This window comes from Ischnura elegans, chromosome 3 (genome assembly GCF_921293095.1).
Source record: "Ischnura elegans chromosome 3, ioIscEleg1.1, whole genome shotgun sequence".
Lineage (NCBI taxonomy): Eukaryota > Metazoa > Arthropoda > Insecta > Odonata > Coenagrionidae > Ischnura > Ischnura elegans.
Genome location: NC_060248.1, coordinates 25948834 through 25976619, shown reverse-complemented (window position 1 = coordinate 25976619; position 27786 = coordinate 25948834). Strand labels below are relative to the sequence as shown.

General features: G+C 37.5%; 2 protein-coding genes across 2 annotated transcripts; both read left to right on the top strand.

Annotated features, from left to right (window-relative positions):
• Nucleotides 1–645: 645 nt before the first annotated feature.
• LOC124155562 (3'-5' exoribonuclease 1-like) lies at nucleotides 646–14284 on the top strand. Its single transcript, XM_046529499.1, has 6 exons — nucleotides 646–922; nucleotides 995–1299; nucleotides 1388–1526; nucleotides 1611–1757; nucleotides 10440–10523; nucleotides 12237–14284. Exons 1-6 carry the CDS (start codon nucleotides 899–901, stop codon nucleotides 12489–12491), a joined length of 954 nt encoding a protein of 317 aa, XP_046385455.1. The 5' UTR covers nucleotides 646–898; the 3' UTR covers nucleotides 12492–14284.
• A 3687-nt stretch (nucleotides 14285–17971) lies between these two features.
• LOC124155561 (aldo-keto reductase family 1 member B1-like) lies at nucleotides 17972–26800 on the top strand. Its single transcript, XM_046529498.1, has 7 exons — nucleotides 17972–18243; nucleotides 18320–18487; nucleotides 18573–18689; nucleotides 18810–19004; nucleotides 24200–24406; nucleotides 26372–26520; nucleotides 26634–26800. The coding sequence occupies exons 1-7, from the start codon at nucleotides 18163–18165 to the stop codon at nucleotides 26674–26676; spliced, it is 960 nt and encodes a 319-aa protein (XP_046385454.1). The 5' UTR covers nucleotides 17972–18162; the 3' UTR covers nucleotides 26677–26800.
• The last annotated feature ends 986 nt before the right edge of the window (nucleotides 26801–27786 follow it).

Below are 27786 nucleotides of genomic sequence, written 5' to 3'. Positions count from 1 at the left end.
TACGGACTTTCTGAGGGATATTTTATTAATCCGTACACTATTCTATAAGCAATATTAATCCAATTAAGTAAAATAGATTCAACTTAAAAATTTCTATTAGCATTGGGGGGGGGGTGGGTTATCCCCCAAAACCCCCTCCCTCGCTGCCCCACTGAGGTAACCCACCTTTTGAGTATTTACCGTCACCGTTATTTAGCGCCAGATCCAGGATAATAACCAGAGGGGGCAGAATGTGGAAGGTGGGAGTAGATAGGGAGTCTGAGTCTCGCACCAGTAGTTGGGGTCCGAGCGAAATAGGGGCAGAAAGGGGGGACAATTAATACGCCATGCCCCCTCTTCGCATCCGCCGCTGGCCTTGCACGAGCTTTTATTTCAAAATTCTCAGCTCAGAGTTCTTCCTATTCGTTGGCCTGTATCCTGTCGGTATATTACGCACAAAACAAGAACGCGATGAGAGGATTATATTGGAAATTAGTGGCTTTTAAAAATATTAAACAATGTCCGTGTTACGACCTTCCCCGGTTCACCATTCAAATCTCGACTTCAGAACCGCGATTTACCGCTAGCGCCACTATTTTAGAATTAAAATAAATAAACAACTTGAGAGGATTTTGGGGTCAGCACACACCGAAGTAGTAGCCTATTTGGATGGGTTAAAAGGAAGAATCATGAAATTTAGGAAACATTTCGCAGCAATGGATTCTCTGACGTAGATTTTGAATTTGTTGGGTTCCTCAGTCTGTTTGTTTCCTTTTTGATGTCAGTCATTGGATTTCGTCGTGTAGGCTGTGAGATTATTTCATCCGTTTCTTTCAAATGACTTATCCGTGTGATGTGCAGGAAAGGGTGTTAATGAAGTGGTGATAAACACTATGTGAAGTAGCTAATCTTTGCCGTGATGGAATGGCAAAATTATCAAGAGGTTAGATAAAGTATCTTCGTTGTTTGGTTATGTTTTTTCAAAACTCGTCTTTAAAGTTCTTGCTCTTTACAGGGGGAGACGAGTGGAATATTTGGTGGAAGTGATAATCCACCATTGAGACACCCTGTCTACAAAGAACTAGCACTTATCAATTGCTCTATCAAAATGATGAAACGGAGTGTTTTGGTGGATACACTTAGATGTTTCGATTTGAGCACAATGGGTAATTATACAGTATTGTCTAAACGATTACGACACTACTATAAAAGGACGAAGTTAACAGAGGCAGGTATACCCATGAAAGTTGAAGTATTGCCTTATTATGTCATTGTGGACTTCGAAGCAACTTGCGAAGAAGTGAACACTCCCAATTACCCGTAAGTTACTTCATACGATAATTTGTGAGCTGTTTGTAATATCTTCTCCTGTTTCTATTTATATATTAATGAGTTCTCAAATTCTCAGGCACGAAATCATTGAGTTTCCTGCTGTTTTAGTCAGTACGGAAAGGAAAGAAATCATAAGTCATTTTCAAGCCTTTTGCAAACCAACCATCAATCCGGTTTTGTCAGATTTTTGCACAGAACTTACCGGAATCACACAGGTGATTATCGAAGTGTTATGTGATATTCATTTGTCAACCGTCGTATTCGTGTATTTACCATTGTATTTTAACATTTTTGAACAGGAGCAAGTAGATTCCGCCGATGAATTTCCTACAGTATTGAAAAAATTTGAAGCCTGGCTTAAAGAAAATCTCGGGACGGCTCACAACTACGCTGTCGTCACAGACGGCCCGTGGGACATGGGACGGTTCCTATATGGGCAGTGCAAGGTAAAAGGATATCAATGATAATTAATCTTGTCATTTAGATTCTACGACTCCCACTTCCTTAGTGGAATTGATTATAGTCGTATCCGTGTATTTATTTTGTATGCATGTTCACATAGCAGGCGACAATCTTCAATTTTTTTTGTCTACATTTCAGATTCCTGTGCGTAGGTTATGCTTGCAAGTTTTTAGTGAACTCTTTTTTTAATGCACTCGTAAAAGTTTTAAAATTTTAGGTTTTATATCTCTTGGTCTGCCTCATTGGGATTGGACCATCAACACCATGATCGTTCAATGTTTAAAGTATATACCAAGTCATATTTATAAATGAAAAAAAATCCATTGTTAGATAGTGAAAGATGCATCAGTTTATAGGATGTAAATCATTCTTGCAAGCGCTTGTTGTGCTTACATCCCTCAAAGCCTAAGTAGTATTGATGATGAAAGTAGTTCATTTGCTTTTCTGTAAAAAAGCAGGACCCCTGAGTTTGAGGAGTGCTATCAGTCTAAAGACCTGTTTACATAGTACATTAATTTGTAAAAGTTAATGTCTAAATGTATGAATGTGTGAATGAATACGAAAATGCACCATATAACCACCCAACTTACATAAAGACATTATAGATCTTCATACTCTGGTGTCTTGCTTTTATTTACAGACAGCAACTATGTACCCACCAGATGAGTGAATTAGCACCAATGATAGATATTAAGTGTTATCATTCCTTGCAAATATCATTCTTTTTCCCTTGTCCATTTTACACTGTGGATAAAGGTTATCCAATGTGAACAAAATATTAATATGGATACTAGCCTTGTTTGGTCCCCTAGTCACTTCTTTACTGCAAAGATTTTTGTCAGCTGACCGTAAGAAAAAGTTGGGTGTCGTCGGTATTCACTAAGCTTGATTCTGTGTTGTCAGCTTATCTGTAGCTAGTAATAATTACCTAGTTTACATCAGGCTTATGTCAATTGACATCATCAGTTTTTGCATAAAAGATAGCTCTTGTTAATAGTAATCGGTGAGCTGTCTAGAATAAAGCTGGTGCGGTCTTAGGCCCATATTCTTAGTCAACCCTGTAGGGCCAACCAACCCTGGATTTGTCATCAGCCCCTGCAAGAACCGATCTCGCCCTACATACGCCACATCAAGCCCTACATATGGCCGTTTTTGGAACTAAACAGGCCCTCCTTGATGTAGGGTAGCTGAACCAGCCCTACACCCTACAAAAACATGGCGGCCAAATATCGTCTTCTGATCACTTCGATTAAAGAATATATGTTGCAATGAATATTAAGGGAGGTGAGCTCACACAAACCATTTTAGAATGTACAGAAACACAGCAGAAAGGTAATAATACTACCACATTACAGCCACTAAGCTAAATAAAATTTTAAATTGACTGAACAATTAAGAACAATATAGCGGTATACATGCACCTAGTTTCTGCGAATACATAATAATATTTTTCACGTTTGGCACTTGGTATACTTTTGGGAAACCAATATTTCGTTTACGTATAACCATAGAAAACGTATTTTCATGCCATTATTTGCCACGTAATGAACTTAACTACGGAAGGTGAAGGCGAATGACGAACCTTGATGATGCATGAAGTTCCCACATCAATGATCATATTTGCTCCGTACTTATTGCTATCTTGTACAGACCGCTTTTGAAATAATTTAAAGACAATAAGGTTCTACTTTTGGCTCAATATGCGAGTATTTGCGGCGATAATTAAGGTACCGACACAACCTGGCGGATAACATGGATTGTTTATTTACCTTGAGCCGTTGCCCTAACAATATGCCTGAAAATTATCAGTCGTCTTTTCTTAGTTTCATAGTTAGGTCCCATTACGCCACCAGAGTGGAAAATTGGTGCTGCATCATCATCCACATCTTCTCAGAGAACTTGATGAGGGAGTCACCCTCCAACTCTTATGTAGGGTCGATTGAGAAATGCATGTTATGTAGGGAGGGATATGTAGGGTCGACTAAGAATACAGCCCTTAAGTTTCAGAAATTCAGTTGCGCCAAGACATCTGTTGTGCACACTTAGGTAATATTTATGTTGTGTTGCAAAATCAAATAGTCTGTCAGAGGAAGGGACCTCTTTAATTTGGCCATTAAAAATTTACCCCTAGAGTAAGGGTAATGGCCAGTTATGATTGTGGAAAAGGAGAACGAATGAAAAGAGAGGAATGTTTGGACAGTGGACTATTGATTCATGGCTATTAAATCTTCCATCAGGTGCATTCTATTTCACAGTGCAATTTGCCATGCGACATGTCCGTGATGATATTTAGGTACGACTAAATTTAGTGTGTACAGTCAAATTCAAAGTATTGCAGTGAATTGAGTGGCGCCACTTGCCCCAGTTTGGAAATAGAGTTTCGGTATTTTCTAGAGTACCAGTGGGAGAGAAATTTGAACAACTTTCCCGTCTTCCGCAGTATTTTCATTTCTAAATCATTAAAGGGAAATGTAAAATGAGATACGTACAATGTTTAATACCACAGGAATAGTGCAGCTCATGCAAGATAATAAATGCATGTGCTGAACTTCAATTTACACTCTCTCATAAATAGGCCGATCGGTCGAGGTATATTTTCTTTGAGGAGGACACCTAGGTAAGTCTGCCCTGACTTCCTTCACGTGCACTACAAGATCTTCTTCCATTTTCACCTCAATATTGTCCAACACCCTAACAATGAATCACCATATATTTTCAATGGAACTAAAGTCTGGAGAATGTGAAGGCCAGGCCAGTGGTTCTACATGCTGATTCTCCACTAAGTCTCTTCCCTGTGTATGGGGTAGTTGTCTTGAATGAAAATCAATTCCTCCCCCTCAGGGACAACCTGGGATGTAAAAAGGACAAAATTTTTCGTTAAAATGTTGTCATAATCTTGGGGATCATCCGTTTTGGAATTTTTCTAGAAGTCCAGGCCCTGCTGCCCTCATCTCCTCCCAAAAACATAAGCTAATGTGCCCAAGTCTTTTGGTTTGGCAAAACATGTGGGGGGGCTGGAACGTAAAGAATTAATTTTACGCTGCATAAGTGCACGAAATAATTTAAATGCATAAATAAAATTATACTAGATATTTTGCCCTGAGTTTTGCAGGTGCCAAAGTTGAATTCTTTCCTGCGCATCGCTTCTAAAAGTTTTCTCTTAAGAGAAGATAACTATATTCCACGATGCTTGTAGCACTTATTAAAAAAATCCGTTCAAATCATAGCCTAGCCTCTTTGTACTTGTCTGTCATTGTTGGTTTCACTACTGGCATAAAATTGTGGATACCAACCTCGGAGAGTACGATACCTCCACTGCAAAAACGCTCAACAATCGCCCACCGAATCAAATCCGCTCATCTAGTAGCCCAACAATACATATCCGCTCATCTGGCTGTGTCCGGAGCATAAACACTCATCTCCTATTCTCCAAGCTTGGAGGTGAGCGTTTATGTTCCGGCTACTGCCAGCTGAGCGGATTCGTATTGTTGGGCTACTAGATGAGCGGATTTGATTCAGTGGGCGATTGTTGAGCGTTTTTGCAGTGGAGGTATCGAGTAGTCTTCTTAGCCGCAAGAGACTGCAATTCTTAGATAGTGATCTATTTATGGTAGCAGTCCTGCTGACCATCAATGGCTGGTCCCTACAGCTGAAGTGAATGTGATTGTTTTGTTTGGCAGCAGTACACTGGGGCCATCTGTATTTTGCTTTTGATTTTAGCTGTTAATGTCCTGAAACGCTTTAGCCACGTATTCACCATATTTTTGTTGATTTCTAGGTGTCAAGCAATGGCACTTACCGTATATCTCCGAATATAGTTCCCCCCCCGAATATAGTCCCCCCCCCCCCCAATTTTGAGACCTCAGTTTTGGGAAAAATTTTAAAATGTAAAGGAAGGCAATTTTTCTGTGGTTAGCAAGTTAAGATTCTAGATTCGATAAAAACTATTATTTTCTGTGAAGATTAAGAACAAATCTGTTCACATATTTTCCATCACAACAAAATAACTATACCTAAAACATGTTGTGATCCATTGCATGTATCAGTAATTTATAGTTCCTTAACCAGATGTAATGAAGAAATGAGAATTTTTTTTAAGTATCCAAGGCTATTGTATTTTTTAAACCTTCACAAATTATTAATATTTTTGATTTCCAAATGACTACAGACAATGTCAATATATAAGCTTTAACTTAAAGCCCATAAACAGTATTGCATTTGGCCCTGAAACTTCCTTAGATCCAGTGTAACACACCCATCAAGTCATCACAAATCCAAGTGACCTGAAGAATTTAGGAAATCTAAATAAAATTGTGTTAAATAAATTATAAATATTATAAAAATATTGCTATCAAATGCCTGCTAAGCAAAATAATTAAACTACAGGACTTACAAATATCAAAGTAATAAAATTAAGAAATAAACTTTTTCCAACAAACATTAAAACTGAAAAAAATTATATCAATTTTCAATGCCTCGTCGCGAATCATTGCATAAGTTACACAAAGAGCTTCTGCTCTGCATTTGCGCACAAATTCGACGATATTTTCCTCTAATTCTTTGAATCTGCCGCATCGAGACCCCCGAAATGACTTCCGCGATGTATTAGCGCTTTGCAAGCGCTGTAAATACTATGATTTACGGCGTAGTCTGCAACGGATATTTTTAAATTGGCATCAAAACTCCGTCTTTGAAGGCCTCTAATCTGCGGCAGGATTGATCATCTTTCTACTTGATCCATCACCTCACTGTTGAACGTAAAATTATTTTTAATAAAGAAAATATCGCGGAAATAATTGCGAAACGTTATGCGACGTAATTTATCGATCCTATTTACCCTGACGAATTGAAGATATTCCTCAATAAATTGATTACACTTTCGATGCTGAGTCGCTGTATTTCGATCAAATGCAGTAATGCCGGCGCTTCTGGTTTAAAGTCGTCGATTATTGCGCCTTTTCAGAAACAAATGCATCACCTATTGCGCATTCTTGTTCTGTGAAGGCGGTAAAGGCAGTGGTTGTAAACACGAACCGCACGGACGTATAGTAGCTACGGACGCAATGAAATGCTAAATCGGGTTCACTTTATCTGTTTATTTTTCGCAATTATTTAAATCGTGTAGTTATTAAATGAGCGACGGGTACATATACTATTGATTCAATTCTAGTGTTCGATTGATATAATGATAGTGTGTGTTTAGTTTTCATTTTAATTATTTACTGTTTTGCGTCATTAAGTGATCAGTGTCGATTGAATTATTCTAACAATACTTTTCCAAGAAAAATTAGCGGCTACCCGATGGATTCCGTGAAAACGCATATTCGATATGCTATTTGAATTGGAATAATCGTATCTGTACAACATTTGTGGTAAAAATTGTCTTAATTTCCGGTAAAACGTGGCAGTATTTACTAATATCTCTGATTATAATCCTCATAAATATACTCAAATAGAAAGACTACGAGAACATTAGCCATTATGCCGTTATTTATTACTTTATGGTCACCTTTAGTATGCTAAACTGGATTACACTCGATTATAGTCCCCCCCCCTTACTTTTCCGCGGCCATTTTTGGAAAAAAAGGGGGGACTATATTCGGAGATATACGGTACTTCAATTACCGCCTTCCTTCAATTGCTCTTCTTGTAGACTGGCATAGTGGAATTCCGAATTTGCTGAAATCACAAGAATGTTACTGCCTTGAAAATGTGCTGCCTAATATGGTTGAGCATTCCCCTGGGTGTGAGTGCAGGGTTTCTGTCTGTGAGGGCTGCCTCATATTTTGAGCAGTGGCATAAAGGTGCTTCGTAGCTGTTCACCGTGTTAGGGGACTCTTGGAGGAGCAGTCAAATTTGTCTGATTACAGAGACATTATTCGGGGCATCATTGACTGTTAGTAGGATATCTTGTAAGAGCCAAAAGAACTGTTTTTAAAGACCATTGTGAATTAAGTCTAGATGTAACAGTGGTGAAGGGGGATCGGGTTGGTGGGGTGGCTAGAGTACAGCAGGGTTCCCTCTCAACCTTGAAAACCTTAAAACTGTGAATAAGCCGTGAATTTCATCATCATCACTGGTCAGCAATCCTAGGATTGGTTTGACGCAGCTCTCCACTCAGTTCTCCTATCAGCTAATCTTTTCACTCCTACATATTTCTTCTCTTTCACATCTCTCTTTACTTGTTCCATATATTTTGTTAGAGGTCTTCCTTTTCCATTCTTGCCTTCCACCTGTCTTTCGACGATTGTCTTCATCAGGCCATCATGTCTCAAGATGTGGCCTATAAGGTTGTTCCATCTTCTTATTAAGGTTTTCATGAGGCTTCTCTTCTCTCCTACCCTTCTTAGGACTTCCTCGTTACTAACTCGGTCGATCCATTTGATTTTCATCATTCTTCTGTAGCACCACATTTCAAAGGCCTCTATCCTTGCTTTCTCCGCTGCGGTCATTGTCCATGCCTCACTTCCATTCACTCACTTCATTGAGTATAGGAGCATACTCCAGATGTAGGTTCTTATAAATTGTTTCTTTACTTCTATATTTAAGTTTCCCGCTGTAAGCAGGTCTCTCTTTTGGTGGAATGCTCTCTTCGCCTGGGCTATTCTGCTGATAATTTCTTTCTTGCTTCTCCCGTCACTAGTTATCTTGCTTCCCAAATAACAGAATTCATCCACCTCTATCAGTTTGGATGAATTTCATATACCGTGAAAATACCTCGAACAACCCGTGAATTTCGTCATAAAACCTTCAAAATCTCTCAATCTACGATCGTAGAACAACGATTGACAGATTAAAAGAAAAATGGATATTTCGATCACATTTCAAGGTCAGTCACGTGCAGACATGGCCATGGATTTATCTGCACACGCATATTCGAAGCGCAATTATTTGTCCGTGTGCCGTAATGACACATTGACCTTAAGCCTGTACCAAAGCCAGGAAGACTGGTAACCAAAGTGTTCATTGACCTTTGCAAAAATTCAGACTCTTCTTAACTTCCCTGGCACCCTGGTCCCTCTATTTTCCCACTCACAACCTTTCGCCGGAGCTGACATGTGACATCAGAAGAGATAGCAATTTGATTGCTACGTTTGCATTCTTGGTGTCTGTTGCGTTCGTTAAAGTTTTAGTTAACGTGAGCCGATGATTGTTACGTGATCAATATTTCTGCCTAAAATGGTTTATCTACAAACCGTGAATTTAAAGACATTTAGACCGTGAAAACCTGGAAAAAACGGTGAATTTTTTATAATTTAGATTGAGTGGGAACCCTGGTATAGGCTACCCACCGTGGGGGCTTGGGTTCAAATGCTGATGGTGGTGTACAATTTTCAGATACTGCCCAATCCGTGCTTGAATGTTGTGTGGAGGACATTTCAAGTGCAACACTTTGTCCATCGGATGGGACGTTAAGCCATGGTCCCTTGGCGCCTTTCATTAAGAGCAGGGTAATGCTGATGCTGGGTTTCTCTCCATCCCTCCTTCTATACCCATCCCTGATGGCACAACTGGCCTCGGCTGTCGATTGCATCGTCCAAATACCATACCATACCTCAATATTTGTTGAATTTTGGTGTCTAAAAGGACAGTTTTGATTCAAGATTGCAAACACATATTAGATGAATTATTGCCACTATATCTGCTGAGTTGATGAATTAAAGAAAAAGTTGATTTATCAACAGAAAATAAATGAACTGATATTTAGCTGCAAAATGATAAGGTAAAGAAGTGTCAGAAATGAGCGATTTCTATCATTTTCATCAATGGGCAGCACATAAGACAGTCACAATCGTTGCTGAAGTTTCAGGTAATAAGAAAGCGAACTTGATGCAGAAGAAGTCCTGCCAGAAACATTTTCCATATTCTTCTTGAACAGAGATTTCAAGACGGATTTAAATAATGACTTTGCTGAGAGCAATATGAATTTTCGCCGTTAAATCATATAATGACAGAAGTGGATTTTATGTATTACAGTGGATAAGAATAATATCTTATTGGCATTTGAGTTTTGAATTGAGTTGATATGGGCGTATAACTTTGAAGAAGAAGTAAAAAAAATCCTAGAGATGGCCTAGAGCAAGATGGCGTAGGGGAGGGAACTGTCTCTCTGACCTGGATTGCATGTTGTTAGCTCACCTGTGGCTTGGTGTTGTGTGGCCTGTACCCTTACCTGTTTAACCCAACCTTCGGGATGAAACTGATTTGGTGATTGAAGTGTGAAAAATTGCTGAAAATGATTTTTCTCAGAGTCAAATGCACCTAAAAGAGTAAATCTTCTCGAAAATTTATACATTCTCTCTTGAGTAAGTGTTAATGTGAGCAGTGAAGTTATTTCTATTTTTTCCTCTCTGCTAAACTGGCCTTATTAAAGACTAAAAAGAAACAAACATATGTATTGTGGGACATATCCCTGATAAAATGAAAATGGTAATTTCTACTCTTTAAAATATGAATCCACCAATTTAATTTATACGCTCCGCTTTTATCCATGAGATCATTTTTTGTTATGGGATGTATATTTTAGAGATAATAAATTTTCCTGGAAAGATTACAGTGAACATTTAGAGTGTTGTTAAAGGATGTTATAGTATTATCTATCACTTGTGATCCCTAAGCATGAGAACCCGCTACACACCTATTTGATTATCTGTTTTTCATTCTAGATATCGGAAATTGAATATCCTCACTTTGCACACAAGTGGGTGAACATACGGAAAATTTTCCACAACTTTTATGACACCAAGCAGGTAATGCTGATGATTCTTTGACTCGTATGTACTTGAAAATTCATGCTCCTTTATGTTGAGTGTGAGCCCCTTCACAGGAATGAAAATTAGTGTTCGATTTTGTGTTTAAGTATTTTCCTATTAGCATGTCACGCTTTATTTGCTGGAATATGCTCTTAATTGTGGTGGAGGGACATAGTAAATGTCTGAAATGAAAGATTTTTTCAAGGAGCCTTTCACATAATATTTGCTCATTCCATTAGAGGCCATATTAACAGGAAGTAATGTGTACACAATTACATTTTTAGAAGTTTGGATGTGAGTTTCTATAATTGGAGAGTATATTTCTCATTTCATCTTATTTTTTTAATATCTCAACTTTTTTCCCTTTTTATTGATAATTTTTATTTCCGAAGTCGTAAAATGATAAAATATTTACTGTAGGATTAACAGATTGATTCCAAGTTATGTGAAGCAAATTTTGAAATAGAGTGGAAAATGTACTTAAATTGTATTTTTTCTTCTATGGTTATGGGTCAGGAATGTTGGATGATGGTTTTGTGAAATTGAAGATGCTCTGTGGATGGATTCATTACATCACAGATGCAATGACTTGTAGAAATTTTTTGTGCATCCATTTAAACCTTATAAAACTCTCTACTACACATGGTGTGTTTAGACAGGGTACATTTTTCTATGCAAGCAAAAAAAGGTGTGTATGTATATCACTGCAACTACGCTTCTTGTAAGTAGACCTGAAAGGCTCTTTGTGTTATAAAGCCTTATTCTCAAGTCACTGTAAGCTGTACCTTCTCTTGTTCCTCAGGAGATGGTAACTTTGATCCTTCATTGCAATGAGGGGCCCACTCATAGTGTGTATACATTATCAGTGCTTTTTGATGCTGTGGAATAACCTACTCGCAGGTTTTTTTTGTCACGTGCGAACTGCGGCTTATACTTGCATTCTTTATGTTGAGCTGTACTGATACAAATTATAAATAGAGCTCAGCTGTTGTTTTTAACATTGTTTGTGTGTAAAGTAATGTCTGCGTAGCTTATCTGAATTAATTTGGTTGAGTTTTTTATGAAAGCTGTACATAGACTGTCAAACAATAATTCATTTCCAATGTGAAAGAAGTTGGGTCTGTGGCTCCTATCAGACACTAATCAATTATGGACTTTGAAATTTTATTATTAATATGAAATTTAAGTAATTGTGCAAATAAATAGTACAAAACCAGTTAAGTTAGTGGAAAAATTAAAATAAGGTTTGACTAATTTTAAATTAGTGTGACATTTATTGATTACACCGGGTTGTAGGCTGAGAAATAGATGAATTCCATTCTCAGTCTGTGGGGGAAAAAGCAAATATGTATGTAGTTCTGGTCAGCAATGAAACTGAACTTGATGTATGAAAAATACAGAATAGCACAGAGATGTTGAAAAGCCTGAAAGTGAGAGCTGACTGTAATTATTGCGGTATTGTTACTGTATTATAAATGTCAGGATAGTGATCTGAAATGAGAAGGAAAGAGTAAATAATGCGTCTGTGAATAATTATATAATTTAAAAAATTATATCCTTCCTCTGTAATACCAAGTCAAAGCACTCAAGAATCTTTCCATTAGTTAATTTTTAATGGATGCTCATTTTTTTCTTGACAAACTAATAATAGTTGGTGCCTGTATTCATTTGAATATGCCTTGATAATTTCCTTTTCTTTGGTCCTTCTAGGTATGCCTAAAGCTAATGCTTGAATACCTTGACATGACATTCGAGGGAAGGCCACACTGTGGACTTGATGATGCCAAAAATATAGCTCGCATTTTGCTTCAGTTGGCCGAAGACGGAGCTCCTCTCTTGCCTAATGAGAGGATACACAAGCCAAAACTTCAGATGGATTTCTCTGGCAATCACTTGTTGAAGAGTAATCGTCAAATACGAGTGCAGCCAATTTCAAAAGTGGTGACCCCCATACCCAGGTCCTAACGTATTAGTCATGAAAGATCTGAATTAGTGTACATCTTTTTGATGGACAAGTTTAATTTTTTCAAATGCATTTAATGTTGGTCTTCTTGATTACACACGGAAAAGTGCTACAGTCAATTTCTGGTAGGAGTCGCGTGGAAGTTAAAATTGCTGCAGAGTTACTCTGTTTAGTGGTCGCCTCTATTCCTTCTCCATCGAGACCTGGTGGAGAGGGGATTTATGAGATCAAACCCAAGAGAAATTTGCTCTTTGGTTTTTAAGTATTTGTGACGAAATAGAGAGGAAACTAGGTGGCTGTAGTGTAAAGGTATTCTTCTGCAGTGAAGTTTATTATTTTAGTATTGTGTGTGTAACTTCTACCAAAGGGAAACAGGGCGGATTTTTTACATCCAGTCTCTTGGAAACTTCTTTTCACACTGCCAAACAAGATGGCTTTATTTATTTATAAAAAGGTCACTAGAATTCGAATATTAAGCTTGTAAATATGGTCGCCTTCCATGGTAATCTATTATCATTTGTGTCTGTATGTTTTAGTTATTATTATATTACTTTAATCGTTGTTTTTCATGTATTAACATTTGAAGGTGAGAACATAGTTTTGGGTGTAAGTGTAAGATTTTTTGTTAACTTTAGGCTGAGGCTGATGTTTCGAGAGAAATGATTTTGTGTTTGATATGTAATTCAGGAATTTTTTCTCATTTGAATTTACTCATTATCACTCATTTGAAATTATGTATTGATAAAAATGAGTTTGTAACAATGAAAAAGTATGGCTAATATAAGATAATTAATGTACAAAGATTCAAAATTGGTCTTAGATAAAATATATTGTGAGCATGTTTGTGATTTTTACGAAATTTAAACTTCAAAAGCTGTGGATAGTTAAACTGATAATTTCAGCATTGCTAAAACATTTTATATGCTGATGTCCCTGTATATTTTACTGGTGTATTAAATGGATCCTCTCCGTGGCTAATGAAAAACTTGTTCTACTAATGCAACGTGAAGTTTTAACTGGAAATTCAATCACCTCATACTATCTACTTAGTCAATAAAATTATATAGCTCTTTATATTTTGATACTTGAAAAAATTTGTTATTTGTTCTAATTATTATAGTTGACAAGTGTTTCTGTGATTTGTGCTCCAAAACTTGTTTTAGCATCCATAGATCATGCAATTCTATCTGGGAATCTGTTATGTGATTGTGTTATATGTCTCTAGAAGATATAGGCAGCCAGGCTAAGCGTCAAAAGTCTCATCATGCAAGTTTTATGTTTCACTCACTATGAGTGGTGCGTAAAATTTAAGTGATGACAATCTTCACAAAAAGAATTGATTTCTGTGAGGCTTGTGATTTTATTTTTGTAATAGATCCCAAAAGCATTTTGAGGACTAATCAAATATTTAGGGTCAAATGACTGGGGGTTAAAGAAATTAAGAGAATTATGTGAAGGGGAGAGAGTACCATTAGTTTTCCCATTTAGTTTTGTGTGGTTGAGGGATGCTCTGCACTTAGGGAAAATAATGAAAATACTAATTTTCTCATTGTTATTTGGTTTCATTTTGTGTACATGACCCTACTTAGTGCTATCATTTGCAGTTGTGTTGTCTGTTATAGAATTGTTAGAAAACATCCTATTCGTCCATGATAAGTGATGAAAATCAATCTCATGGATTAAATGATTTAGTGTTGAAAATTTAAGCATACCATTATTTCAGCTAGAAAAACTCTATTGCTATAACATATATTTGCTTTGAGTATATTAAAATCACTACACTTGATTGTCAAAAGTTGTTTCTTTGTTTTCTTCACACACCCTGTCAATTAAAAATTTTAGATTCAGTTGGTTTGAGTCAGTAGCAAACTCGAATGCAAATTTTAGGGGAAATTAACCCCTCCAAACTTTTATATAGTCTCTAAGGAGGCAGCCAATTCATACTTCCCATGCTATGTGTTACCTAACACAACCTTGGCATAAAGTATAAACCTTGAATGGTTCCTTATTTTTGTGTGAAAACTTTTTGCAACCCTCCATTTGTAATGTGTGCTCTATGGAATGTAAAGCATACTTGAGTTTTGTTGATAAGGTGGTGTAAATATCAGTGAAAAATCTCAAAATATGTCAGGATTTTACATGATATTTATAGCTATTTATTCATGATTTAAGTGCATGATTCATACTGATTAAATTCGGCAAATTAGGGCCCATGTTTGCAGCTTAAATTAGCATCTGCATTCTTTGGTTTGGAATAGCATGTGTGTATGTATTTTAAAACTTAGGAAAAGATGAATTCAAGTTTGTTCATCAACTTTAATGCTAATGTAAACTGTGCATGAAAATTCCTTTGTGATGTGCAAAGGTTCCAGCTCACCCAGAAAGAGAATAAGGGAACATTTAAGTGTTACATAGGCACTCCTGTGGAAGGGGTAACTGGTTTGCTTAGGTTCGGCTAATGCATATTTTTCCTTGCATTGTGAGTAAGGGGTTCGAAATAAATTGCCAAAAATGTGCTTGCGCAATACTTGAAACCTCCCTAAAGCTAGTTTCTCAATTCATAGTTCTGTTACCTGCCATAGCAATTTTTCATATCTGAGACCATAATATGCACAGAATTGTCAACATTTCAGGTGAGTTCCGATTTGGGTTTCTCTTAAAGTACTACGCATGTTGTGTTGTATAGATTCCATTGCTCGAGATAATTTAGTTGCCTCTAATTATCTTGAGAAGTGATAAGTATGTAGGAATGGGATTGGCAATTCTTATCACCTTTGGTCCACACATGTCGAGCTGTCTCTCCCTGCTTGTATAGCTAAAGATAAAATTAGATAACGATTTGATAAGTCCAAACTTGAGTGTTGAAGCATTATGTAATGTTTACAGATTAATGAATGAAGAGCCTCAGTTGTCTGTAGGTCTGAATTTTGTTGTCTCTGAATTCTAGGATCTCTTTTGGTGAAAACCAGCTGCATGCAGTGGCATAACTAGGAATATGCTTTGGGGGGATGGGAGGGTCTGGTGGTGAGGCCCCCCTTCAAGAAATTTCTTTCTTCTTCGAGTCTGGGAAATGTTTTTAAAAATTACATGCCTGGAAATGCATTTTGCAGCATTTTGGCACTTAAAATTTCACTTTGAGTAAATGCAATAATTATATCTCAAAACTAGACAATAGTTTAAAATATTTTTTTAAATTTCTCTGAGGCTTCGGGGGGGGGGGGGGGGGGGACTCATCCCCCCTCATTCCCCCCCATAGTTACGCCACTGGCTGCATGCATAATTTTTAGTATCAATATGGTGTTGGGCTGTGGGCATACCTGAAAATATCCTGCTGGGTTGTTCTCTAGCAAGTCCAATGGATGATTACTTAGTGGTTGACAATTTCTCTTCTAGTATGTATCTTTGAGCTTATTTGCCAACATACACACAGATATGATGTACGAATAATGCCCAATGCTTTTGAGGGAATAATATTGCCATGGTTTGCGCATCTTTATTTACACATTTCTAAAACTGAAATATGAGTACATACTCACTGATTTATTCTTAAATTACAAAGCATTATTATTAATCAATTCATTTTTCATACTGGTAATCATTAATTAATTCGTCAGTTTGTATTTTATGGTGCACATCAAATGAAGTTTAGTTCTTCGGATCTCAAAATGTTTGAATATGGAATTTCTGCCAAGAACCATACAATAAGCCCTCATGCATTCCCTCCCTCACTATGGGCTGCCTTCCAATCAGGAACCAGTGACAGTTTAACCCTTATGAGTGCTGGAACGTTTTTATACGTTTTGCACGCTGACTGGTATTTACCCAAAATGTTTATTACTTCCTGGATATCTTGCATTTGGACACATTCCCTCACCTCAGTGGCGGATACAGAGAAAATTCAAGGGGGGGCGCAAAAGACATCTTGAGTTACCTTTACTTTTATCGCAATAAAAAATAATCAAGTCACATGCAGAGCTTCAGAAGTTTTAACTAAAGTGATTTAACACACATTCAAGACAATGCCATCTTATGATATAAAAAAGTTAAAATTATGGTTCTGCTATGTTTGGCAATACGGGTGGCCCCGCAAAGGGGGGGCGCGCGCCCCCTGCGCCCCCCATCTGTATCCCCCACTGCCTCACCTTAAGCATCCCCAAGGGGTTTAACTCTACCAGAACAGCCCTCATAGTAGGGGGTGCCTCCTGCACAGGGGTCTCTTTTGCACTGGCTGGCAGCTGAAATTGTGAACTCCCGTAGCCAAAAAGTTAAGGGTTAGGGGCGCCAGGGGCACAGCCAGGAATTAAGGATAGCGGGGGTTTCAGGCACAATTAATACTGGGGTGTCTGGGGGTATGGCATGCCTGCCAGGGTAAGCGTGAGGTGGAAGGGCCATCCGCGAGAAAAAAATTAAGATAAATGGTTAAAAATGGTGAGTTTTACGGCCTTCTGAGGGATATTTTATTAATAGTTACACTATAAGTAATATTATTACAAATAAATAAAATAGATTAAACTTAAAAAATTGTCTGAGCTCTGGGGGGGGGGGGGGTTTATCCCCCAAAACCCCCCCTCGCCGCACCACTGAGGAGCGCAGCTACCCGTCTGTAATTTCTGGAAAATTTGAAAAGATGGCTATCTTTCACATGGCTCTCCAATGAAAATTTTTTATTTCACCTGCTTCAAAAGCTTTGTATAAAAAATTTAAGGATATATTCAATATTATTTTAAATATAACAAAAGAGTGAGGAATCGCCTTCCCCAAAGCAACAATCTTACCATCATGAAATCCTTCAGGTTTGCAAGAGACATATGCTGAACCGAAACAAATTACATTAGCCATCCTGCAGGATAGAGAGTGGAGGGGCAAGCTGTTAAAATTCCAGCAAAAACACATTATTGAGTATGCTCCTTCTATTGGGTGTTCCAAAATATTTTTTCTGGCTATATAAATAAATTTTTTATTATCCCTGTAAACGGGTAGAAGTTAATAATTTCAGATTATAAAAAGAGGATTACCAGTTTCTTTGCCTTCATATTTTAAAAATCATCCAAAACTCTGCAGTCGCAGTGATTCATATCCTTATCAGTATGTAAATAAATCACTGACCTTGACGGACTGACAATTAGAAGGGTAGCAATCATGGGAGATTAATTACCTCCGTCAGTCATCGTTTACCGGAGAGGAAGCTAAATTTTAAGTCACGACATAATAGATGATAAAAGCGAATAACTCATCCTTCTTTCGCATCTCTCACTTTTTCAACGTAACATTAGGATATATCAGCTTTATCACCTAATTAATCACGCCTCGAAGTCTTCAAGTTGAGAAGAATTATCTTTCAAGTTACGCAATACCGCAATACGAACAAATAGTTTCCCCTACTTTGACTTACGCCGCGCCGCTCCCACCCCTCCATCTGTCAGCAGCAGAAGAAGCGCCGTCCGCGTGACGCCGGAGTCGTGCCGATAAACGCCGATAACGTTCTTTCCAGCCCGTTGAAGACTTCGAACAAACTTCTTGAACGAAGGTCTTGTCATACACTGTCCCTGCATTTATTTAACAGTTCGGAGTACCATTACGAGTTTACATTTGAAAGCTTCATTTAAGATATTTATTTAGTCTTGTTATTTGCTTTTCGAATCGCTTAATTGTATTGTGATCGAATTTGTTACTATGGGTCCTAAAATTAACGTTCCCAATGTTAAACTAAGCTCCGGTTTTGATATGCCAATCTTCGGCCTTGGGACATGGAAGGTAAGTTTCATTTTGTCTTTTCCTGCGTTTAATTTTTTGAGATTAATGATAATTGTGGCGAAAACTTTTCTTTCAGTCTAAGCCTGGCGAGGTTACCGAGGCCGTGAAATACGCAATTGATGCCGGCTACCGGCACATTGATTGTGCTCACGTTTATGGAAATGAATCTGAGGTTGGTGCTGGAATCAAGGCCAAAATTGACGAAGGTGTTGTGAAAAGAGAGGACTTATTTGTAACTAGCAAGGTGATAAGCATTTATTGAGGTAATGTGGCTTGTTGGTTTTTCATAATTGTACATTATTGGCTGCAATTTAATTTTTCTCTTTTAGTTATGGAACACCTTTCACAGTGTGGATAAAGTTATACCAGCATGTAAAACGACCTTGAAAAACTTAGGATTGGATTATCTAGATTTGTACCTCATTCATTGGCCTCTTGGATATCAAGTGAGTGCGTCCAAATTCGCTGTGTGTTGATATTACTTAGTTTTCAAAGTATTCTCGTCTTTTGACCTGTATGGATGGAGATATAATTACTCTATGCTAACACATGTGTTTTCGTCACAGGAAGGAGGAGAATTGTTTCCTAAGGATGCAAACGACAAGACATTGTATAGTGATGTAGATTACGTTGATACCTGGAAAGGAATGGAAGCATGTGTTACCGAAGGACTTTCTAAATCAATCGGTGTGTCCAACTTCAATAGCCATCAGATTGATAGAGTCCTAGCGGTGGCGAAAATTAAGCCTGCCGTGAATCAGGTAATTTCCAAACTGGAATGTCATCTCAATCCATTATCCATGGGCGTATGTCAATTTTTCTGTGGAGAGAAAGGGAGTGATTCAGCCATTAATGAAAGTTTGGGCTACCTGAACTCATTTTACTATTTTCAGTTACTAAAAAATGGGTTCCAAAATATGTATGATACCCTGTGGGTTAACTCAATAAGCAATAGCTAATAAGGGCGGATCCAGAAATTTTTTAGGGGGCTCATGGGTCTTGAAAGCAAATGGTCGTCATATTTGGGATTAAGAACAACATAAAACAATTTCTGCATGAAATTTATTCTTAATCTCCTTACTCTGTAATACATAACAAAACGGTAGTAATGATAATGGGACTATTAAAAATCTTGTCTATTTCTTAAGTGTCTGGGGAGGGGGACCCCCCCCTAAATCCACCTATTCGCATCTGGAAGGGAATCCAGGTGGCAGCACTAAATTAGGTGTTATGGGCGAATAGAGGTGATCGGTTGCCTTAGTACGTTTGTTTGTGTGAAACGATAGCCAGTCAGCACTATACTGTTTAGCCGAATATCAATGACATTATGATGAAAAACATAGAAGGAGAAGTTCATGAGCAACAAAATGTGCGGCATTTATAGTTGCACCAACCAGTGTGAGACAAAAGCTATTTCTCTACATAGATTCCGCAACACCCCTAATTTGAGATAGAAGTGGGAGCACGTCATGAGAATGGGCAAGAGTTAGCTAGCTTATTTAAGAAAAAAATTAGAATGGGTCATAGAGAAACATATGAAGGCATGGCAACGTCAATGTATTATTAAATGCCTACTTAAAAATTGTTCGCATAAGTATGGAGGTGTCAGAGGAGGAGATGCAGACGGAAGGAAGGTTGATCAAACTTGCAATAACTATCAATGAATTTACAGCTATCCAGTAAGCCGGGAAAGTTAAGGTTGGGGAAATAATTCGAATCGCGACAACTGAGAATTATATGAATATTCCCGGGCGACTACCCACCAATAGGGAACTTGCATATATTTCAGATATAATCAATAGCCCCAAAATTATATAAAAATATATGTTTGCATACCTCGGTGAAAGTTTTTTTATTATTTTATGACGTGGTTTACGATATTTAATGCATCAAAGTTCACGAGAATTTTCAAATGCAAGTGAGAAGCGAAAACGCCCGATGATTGGCTGGTAGAAAAGTGACGTCATAGTTCAGTACGAGGAGAGACGTCGGCACGGCCATAGTATAGGTTGCATACTTATACATGCGATGGCGTGGTTATGAATCATTTATTGAAGTGCAGACGTATCGCAGTTGTTCATTGTGACTTCAGGGCTATTATTTGATCTATTTCTCCTCCATTGAAAGCGATAGATTGCGTAAAGATGAAGGCATATGGTTATTCTTAGGCTGATCCTAGCAAGCTTCCTGTTACTGATTCCATCATGATAACAGGGTATTTTAGTGAAACTGTAGACTTCGTCGGCTCGGAAAGTCGATGCCGAGAAATGGAAAGATAGCTGATGAGCATCTGTAATGTTTTATAGTTCATAACAAAGTGAGACTTGCGTATAATATTGGCGAAAGCGTATACTCATGTGAAATGTGTATTCTTTTGGCAGTCCGGTAGAGTCTTATGGTGAACTTATTTCCACCTCGAAGCTGTCGATGATACTTTCAACTTAAAAATACCTTGCCTGGAGGGCGAAAGGAAGCTCTGAGGAGGCCAGACTATTAATTTTTCAATTTAGTAGCGATAATATAGACGAACTTCCAACACAATCTACCATCTTGTGACTAAAAACCCCGAAGCCACTTCCTATTCTGCAGAAAGAATCGGTCAATCGCACTTCGATCAATATAATAAACACAACGTCTTCAGGTGTTCATAAGTTACTTTTGAAATGAAATACTTCCTAAATTAGCATTAAAATGTGCATGTTTTCCAAACAGAGTCTTTAATACATTTTGGGAGCTTTTCTCATGATATATCTGAAACCTTCTCTAAAGGCGAGCTCATCGTCATTGCGATCGGTTGTCACTTAAAAATTCCGTATCGGAAATCCTAGAGGGATGACTTTCGACGATGACCGTGATCACCTGCACTCTCACTATCACTGGAACCCGTGGTGAAAATATCATCCCAATCCAATTTCTATTTGGTTTTGACTGGGGAAAGAGCAACATAGAACTGCACATTCTTTGGGCAACTTTGGGTTTGACTTTCCCTCAAACACACCATTTCCCCTGTGGTGCACATCAGTCCTATCTTTATACGATGGCCTGACAACCTTTAAATGGATCCTTGGTTTATCCTGACAACCAACTAAATGGAAATTGCTGATCCACACATGTCCATTCTTATCTCCATAGTTTCCAAATCAAAGGCCGCGGAACATATGTTCAAAAAAAAAGTTGAGTCACAAGAGGTATATTCCTCTTGTGACTCAACTTTTTTTTTGAAAAGCAAGCAACGGCGTAGAATAAAATCAAAGAATGCTGCGATTCATTTTTTGTGACCACCTCTGGATTCCATTCTTTTTCCATCTACAACTTCCTTTATCTTTCGGGGTAAACTATGGGACAAGATAATGTTTAAATATTTTCATTAATTTATAACAAAATATAAGTTCGAAAAATACCCAAAAGCCATTTTATTAATCCGCACTGATGAGTGTAAATTAATGTGGAAGATGAATGCTGTAGACGTAGTAGTTTTCCTTAGGTTGAGTTGCAAAGTTCATGAAGTTGACAAAACGGCTAATTTTTCGGTGCGCGGAGTCATTTATTGCACTGACCGTGTCTACATTTTTCAATTTTTTTGTAATAAAATAAATCAGAATTTAGGATAAAATTTCCTTTAAAATGACGTATGGTTCATTATTATAGCATGTAGTGAAGCCAGGATATAAATTTGCAAAGTACAGCGGCGCATCATTTTGACGCCGACAGTAGAAGAAAACGCTGTCTTCTTGGCTGGCACTCGAATGCATGAGGATCAATGTTGCTCTATATTTTCATATTTCCTCCCTTGATTTTAAACATCATGGAATTTTCTATGTCCTTCCGTAACTGAAATTGAACAAGTGCCTTAATAATTTGAGTCCATCGTAATCATCGAGAAACACCTATCTCGATTTTTGTTCGGAAGTTGAGTTTTTATTCTACGGCGGCCGAATTATCGAAAAATCTCAGTTTCAAGTTATTCAGTCAAAGAAATATGGAAATATTATTTATATTAAAGTTATCTTCGCTCACATAGCACACGGGTTTATCATTCCGTTTATTATACTCTTATTTTTCCGTAACGCTCATCCCGACAGACAGCATGCATCGAGGCTTTTCTTCTAATTTCCTCCGTGGGAATGCAGACGAAAATTTTTTTCTGGGGTGTTATTGCACAGAGGAATAATGCACCACTTGTAATTTTTCCTTATTTCACCCATGTTCTCCTTTAAACGCAACGTGGCTCTTCCAAACCTGCAGTTACTGGGCTTGGATCTTGGACTCGTACTGAACTATGACGTCACAGCCAAAGATTAGTGGGGGCGGTATTTTTTAGCCCGCAAAACTCGGGCGACTTTTGGGAGTCATTTTCTAGGGTATAAACTGAATTTTAAGCGGAAAAAAGTATATTGCTGTACTAAGTGTTTACTGTAGTATATCAGCATACTGTTTATAAAAAGTATGCAATTTCCCTATTGCCGGGACTTAGTCTGCTTGAGACATGTAATTTCTCCCAAAATCGCGCAAAGTTTTTCCTGGGCGATCCCCCCCATGATCGCTGGGACATCTTCCGCCTGGGAGCCCGTCAAAACCGGGTCGGTCCTTAAACATCTGTCTCTTTCTCATTCAATAGCTAGGCCCTGCTCTTCCGAAAACGATGTGAGTGGAGTGACTCCACATAGTAGTCAAAACACCAATGCAAGGGGAATTCCACTCACGACCACAACAATGTCGAATTCCCTTAAGAAGAATAGATTATTGAGGATGGATGGCTTATGTGAGGAGATGCCTATCATATTGTTTGATGACTTTAATAATGATATCTATTGTAATGGATAGTTGATAAAATCGTCAAACATTATGCACGAAAACGGAAAGAGAAGCGCCAATTTTCTTCTGAAAAGCAATTATCTCGTGTGACATGCCATTAATAAGGCATGCTTGTATGAAAAAGCCCATTACAAGAACCAAATACTCCAGTGCTTCAACTATGACAACTTCTAATATGTGATTACAGCATTCCACTTCATAGCCCTCAACCTCTTGAAGTATCTATTGAAGTCCAAAACGTGAGATGTGGAGAAAATTACTACATCCATTATTCACATCTGAGATATACATCAGTATTCGCTTCACAAAATTGCTGAAAACACACCCGTTTCGCTCACCGCCAGGCTGTAGCATTAGTAAACAAACCGGCCGATCACCTCTGACACATTTCTGAAATTGGCCACCAGATGTCAGCTACTTTGATTCCTATTGCAAATAATTGGGTGGGTGCTAATGTAAAAACCTAACATGCTTGCTATTTCCTCACTGTTTTATTCCCAATACATATTTCTTGTTTAGTGTTGCACTCGAAGACCTCAATAACCTCCCCATCTATTCATGCCCTCCTTTTTTCTTCCACTGATCAAAATCACTGGTCAAAAATCCTCAGATTGTGTTAACATAGCTCTCCAATCAATACTCCTATTGGGTAATCTTTTTACCCCTAATTATTTCTTCTCTTTCACATCCTTCTCTACCTGTTTCATATATTTCATTTGAGGTCTTCCTTTTCCCTTCTTGTCATTTCCTTGTCGCTCGAAAGTTGTCTTCATCAGATGATCACGTCTCAAGATATGGCTTATTAGGTTTTGTGTCTTCTGGTCAAGGTGTTCACGAGGCTTCTCTCTTCTCCTACTCTTCTTAGGACTTCCTCATACTTACTTGGTCAATCCATTTGATCCTCATCATTCTTTTGTTGCACCACGTTTTGATGGTGTCTACCCATTTCTCTGCTATGGGGAAAATTCATGTTGTTTAGCTAACTTGGACCTTGGCTATCTGCATTGTAAGCAATGGTTTATCACTGTGCTGAAAATGCTGTATAGCCTCCCATTCACTTGTCTTTGACTTTGATATTGCTGTATCATGTGCCAAGTTTTGTAGCTTCATCAACAATTAATTTTCTTTTGATGCCCTGCAGATTGAATGCCACCCATACTTGAATCAAGCCAAGCTGATGGAATATTGTAAGAGCAAAGGCATTGCTGTCACAGCATATAGCCCCCTAGGCTCACCAGATCGTCCGTGGGCTAAACCAGATGACCCAAAGCTCACCGAAGATCCTAAGCTAGTGGAGCTGTCAAAGAAATATAAGAAAAGCACTGCTCAGATATTGCTGAAGTACCAGGTAAGTTTAGATAGATAGCGAATAGTCCCCCCCCCCCTTAATTTTGAGGCTTCAGTTTTGGGAAAAAATTTAAAAATGCAAAGGAATATGGTCCCCCCTTTACTTTTACCATGGGCATTTTAAGAAAAAAGTGGGATTAAATTCAGATAAATATGGTATATATAGTGGTACCATGGTATTATGAACAAAGAATCAATGAATATTCGCAGTTTTGAAGTTTTTGGTGGTCCCTATGAAATTTGAATGTAAATTTTATGGGGAAACTTTGTATTACGAAATTTCAGAATTACAAACAACCTAAGTAAAGTTTCCAATCAGTTGTAGAATTTTGTGGAGAAAGATGGCAAAGAGTGGGGAAAGTGGGATTAAGAATGAGTCTTGTGGAGGAACTTAAAACTAGACCTATGCTCATCAAAAAAGCTCATCCGCCATAGCTGTGTCTGTTCAAAATTTTATCATGAATCTCTGAAAAGGTACTCAGTCAATGATGCGTTGTTATTACTTAATCTTCATTTTGTGCTTAGTAATGACTGTAACTCATATTTTAAGTTACCAGTGGGCAAACATGACATGCACTATCTATAGTCTATAACCTATGTAAGTATATTTATCTATATCTACCTGCTATAATATACTAACACTCTCAGAGTGGAAACTGTGGCATATCTGCATTTGTTAAAAATTACCTCTGTCTGCCGCCACCATTACATTTTCAAGTCTCACTGCTTATCATAACTGCCCCAAAGAAGTGTCCAGACATCATGAAATTGTTTTCGTTCCAGCCATCTGAGTGTCTTATTTAATCGTTGGGCTATTTTCAAGTTAGTACGCTTGTAACTTCCCATTGAAATAAGGCTCAAGGCACACTTTCACAAGTTCACTGCAAAATAGAATGAGTAGGTATTTCAGATTTCATATGCTGATTTACGATTTTGCCATGAAGGAAAGGAAAGTAACTTAACTATACTGAAGGTTGTCTGTTGCATTCTGGTTGGTTATTAGCTGGAATTCGATTCAAAGCATCCTTTGTCCGTGCACAGTTAACCCAGCTCATCCAGCTCTAATAGGTAAAGAAATGATTGCACACCAGTCAACTTCACGTAAACTCTGCTATTGTTTTCCACTCATTGTGAACAGAGCCATGGCAAATTTGTGCAGCATGATCTTGAAGCTGAGTCACGCAAGTGTCGGGCAATTCAATTACTTATGTTAGTCATTGGATTGATGCATCTTTGCGAAGGACTTCTCTGGATCCATGATCTATGCCCTTGTGCATCACCTAGCAACATCATCATATTACCTGGATCCAGCAATTTTGCTTTATCAAGATTCTACTGTATTATTTACCCATTATTTTGGTAAAATGAGGTGTATTTTTTATTGCAATGAAAAGAATAATGTACAAAATACTTAGTGTTTTATTAAAATCAAAATGTTTTTTCTGTTTTAATTATCAATTCTAACAATTGGATTTGAATTTTCTGACTTTTCCATTTTTCATTAACGTATGCATTCTTTTTAAGTTGTTTTAGTTGTGTGTGACATGTTCATGCTTCTTGATATTATGTACATAATTATTTCAAATGTATTCGTGTGGCACATAGAATTATTAGGTTGTACGAACTTGTCTTGCATAAGTGTTCTCATTAATTGAATAGGCTCACTCACTGAATTTAAAAATTATGTCAAAACTATTTCCAAATACCACATGTCAATCGCTAAAAATATATTGAATTATTGCTGTATTATCTAATTTTCTGCTATGATAGTTAGCATTAATTATGGATTAAATTGGCATAATTTAAGGATGAGCTGAATTTTTTTACTGAATAGGTCTCCAAAATAAATTTGTTTATTCTAGTTTGAATATTTGGCATCGGAGCTTATTCGATTTTATTCAATAATATTACAGTAATATGATGTATTATGCATCACAGTCTTTTGATTCAAATGCAATATCTTTAGGTGCAGAGAGGTAATATTACCATCCCAAAATCAGTGAATAAGAGCCGAATCGAGGAAAATATTAAAATATTTGACTTTGAATTGGCTCCTGAAGATATGGCTTACATTGATACATTTGACTGCAATGGAAGAGTGTGCCATATGATGTGGTAAGTTCAATATTTTTGTAAATCAGCATAAGTATAATGCTTTTAATTACCTTTGGGGATATGATTAATGGAATTTACTGATAATGATATATGTACCAATAATTTACTTATAGGTGCAATGACCACAAGCATTTTCCATTTGGAATTGAGTTTTGAATTTGCTCTTCAAGTCATCTCGTATTGATGCAGAGAGGATTGAAATGCAAGTGTGTGGAAGTATGAGTGTTCATAATTGAGATTTTGTACGGTTATTGTTAATAAATGAATATCTATCAAATAATTATGATTTACATTATTAATATCAGGACCCAATAATGTCCAGTAAATTAATGCATTAGTATCTCTTTTTCCTGGAAAATTGCCACAATCTGCCATCATTTAGGCATTTATTGTATCCTTCTCTGGTGAAAAAGATAAGAATGTTTGAGGTTATCTAATCTGTGTCTCTAAATTGGTGGTGAGTTAGACCTGAATTATTTGGCCATGGGGAAAGCATTTCATTGAATCAGATAAACTGGAGTAAATCAAAGCCAGTAAATGCACATTTATAGAATGTCTTGGCTTATCTGCTGAGGTAATCTACCCTATCAAAAAAAATTACCCATCTGTCCTGAACTAAAATAAAATCTTGAAATTGGTTAGGCCACATCTGGAATAGGCATAGAACTGAAGTTCCTGATTTGGAGCTTGTGGGTATGAAAACAAAAAAGAAGCATTATTACATTATGGAACATAGATCCTGTAAGTTGCCTCAATAGGCATGTGACTGGGGTGTGTGATGATGCCAGCTGTCGAAAGAAATGAAAAGGTGGTGTGTTTTGGAATGCTTTGACTTCCGAGTCCTGCCAGGCAGTGGTGCAGCGAGGGGGGTTTTTGGGGATAAAACCCCTCCCAGAGCTCTGAGAATTTTTAAGTTTAATCCATTTTACTTAATTGGATTAGTATTAATTATAGGATAGTGTTAGGATTAATCAAATTCCCCTCAGAAAGCCGTAAAACTCACCATTTTGGATCATTTATCTTGAAATTTTCCTGGAGTAGGGCCCCAGCCTCTCCTGCTTACCCTTGTGGGTATGCAATACCTCCACACTCCTAATTATTAGTTGCGCCTTCAAACCCCCCTACCCTTAATTCTTAGCTGTGCCCATGCTGCCCATTGAAGTCCTTAATTGTTTTGGGAAACATGGCTTCCAATTTTTATCCATTCTGCAAAACATTTTTTTTTATCTTTTCTGTGAGCTGGAGAAAGAAACAGATTCTAAGATT

Coding starts and splice junctions, on each gene's coding strand:
- LOC124155562 (XM_046529499.1), top strand. CDS start 899: ATGGAATGGCAAAATTATCAAGAG. Junction 923..994: donor AATGGCAAAATTATCAAGAG/GTTAGATAAAGT, acceptor TGCTCTTTACAG/GGGGAGACGAGTGGAATATT. Junction 1,300..1,387: donor GTGAACACTCCCAATTACCC/GTAAGTTACTTC, acceptor TCAAATTCTCAG/GCACGAAATCATTGAGTTTC.
- LOC124155561 (XM_046529498.1), top strand. CDS start 18,163: ATGGGTCCTAAAATTAACGTTCCCAATGTTAAACTAAGCTCCGGTTTT. Junction 18,488..18,572: donor ACTTATTTGTAACTAGCAAG/GTGATAAGCATT, acceptor TTTCTCTTTTAG/TTATGGAACACCTTTCACAG. Junction 19,005..24,199: donor TTAAGCCTGCCGTGAATCAG/GTAATTTCCAAA, acceptor GATGCCCTGCAG/ATTGAATGCCACCCATACTT.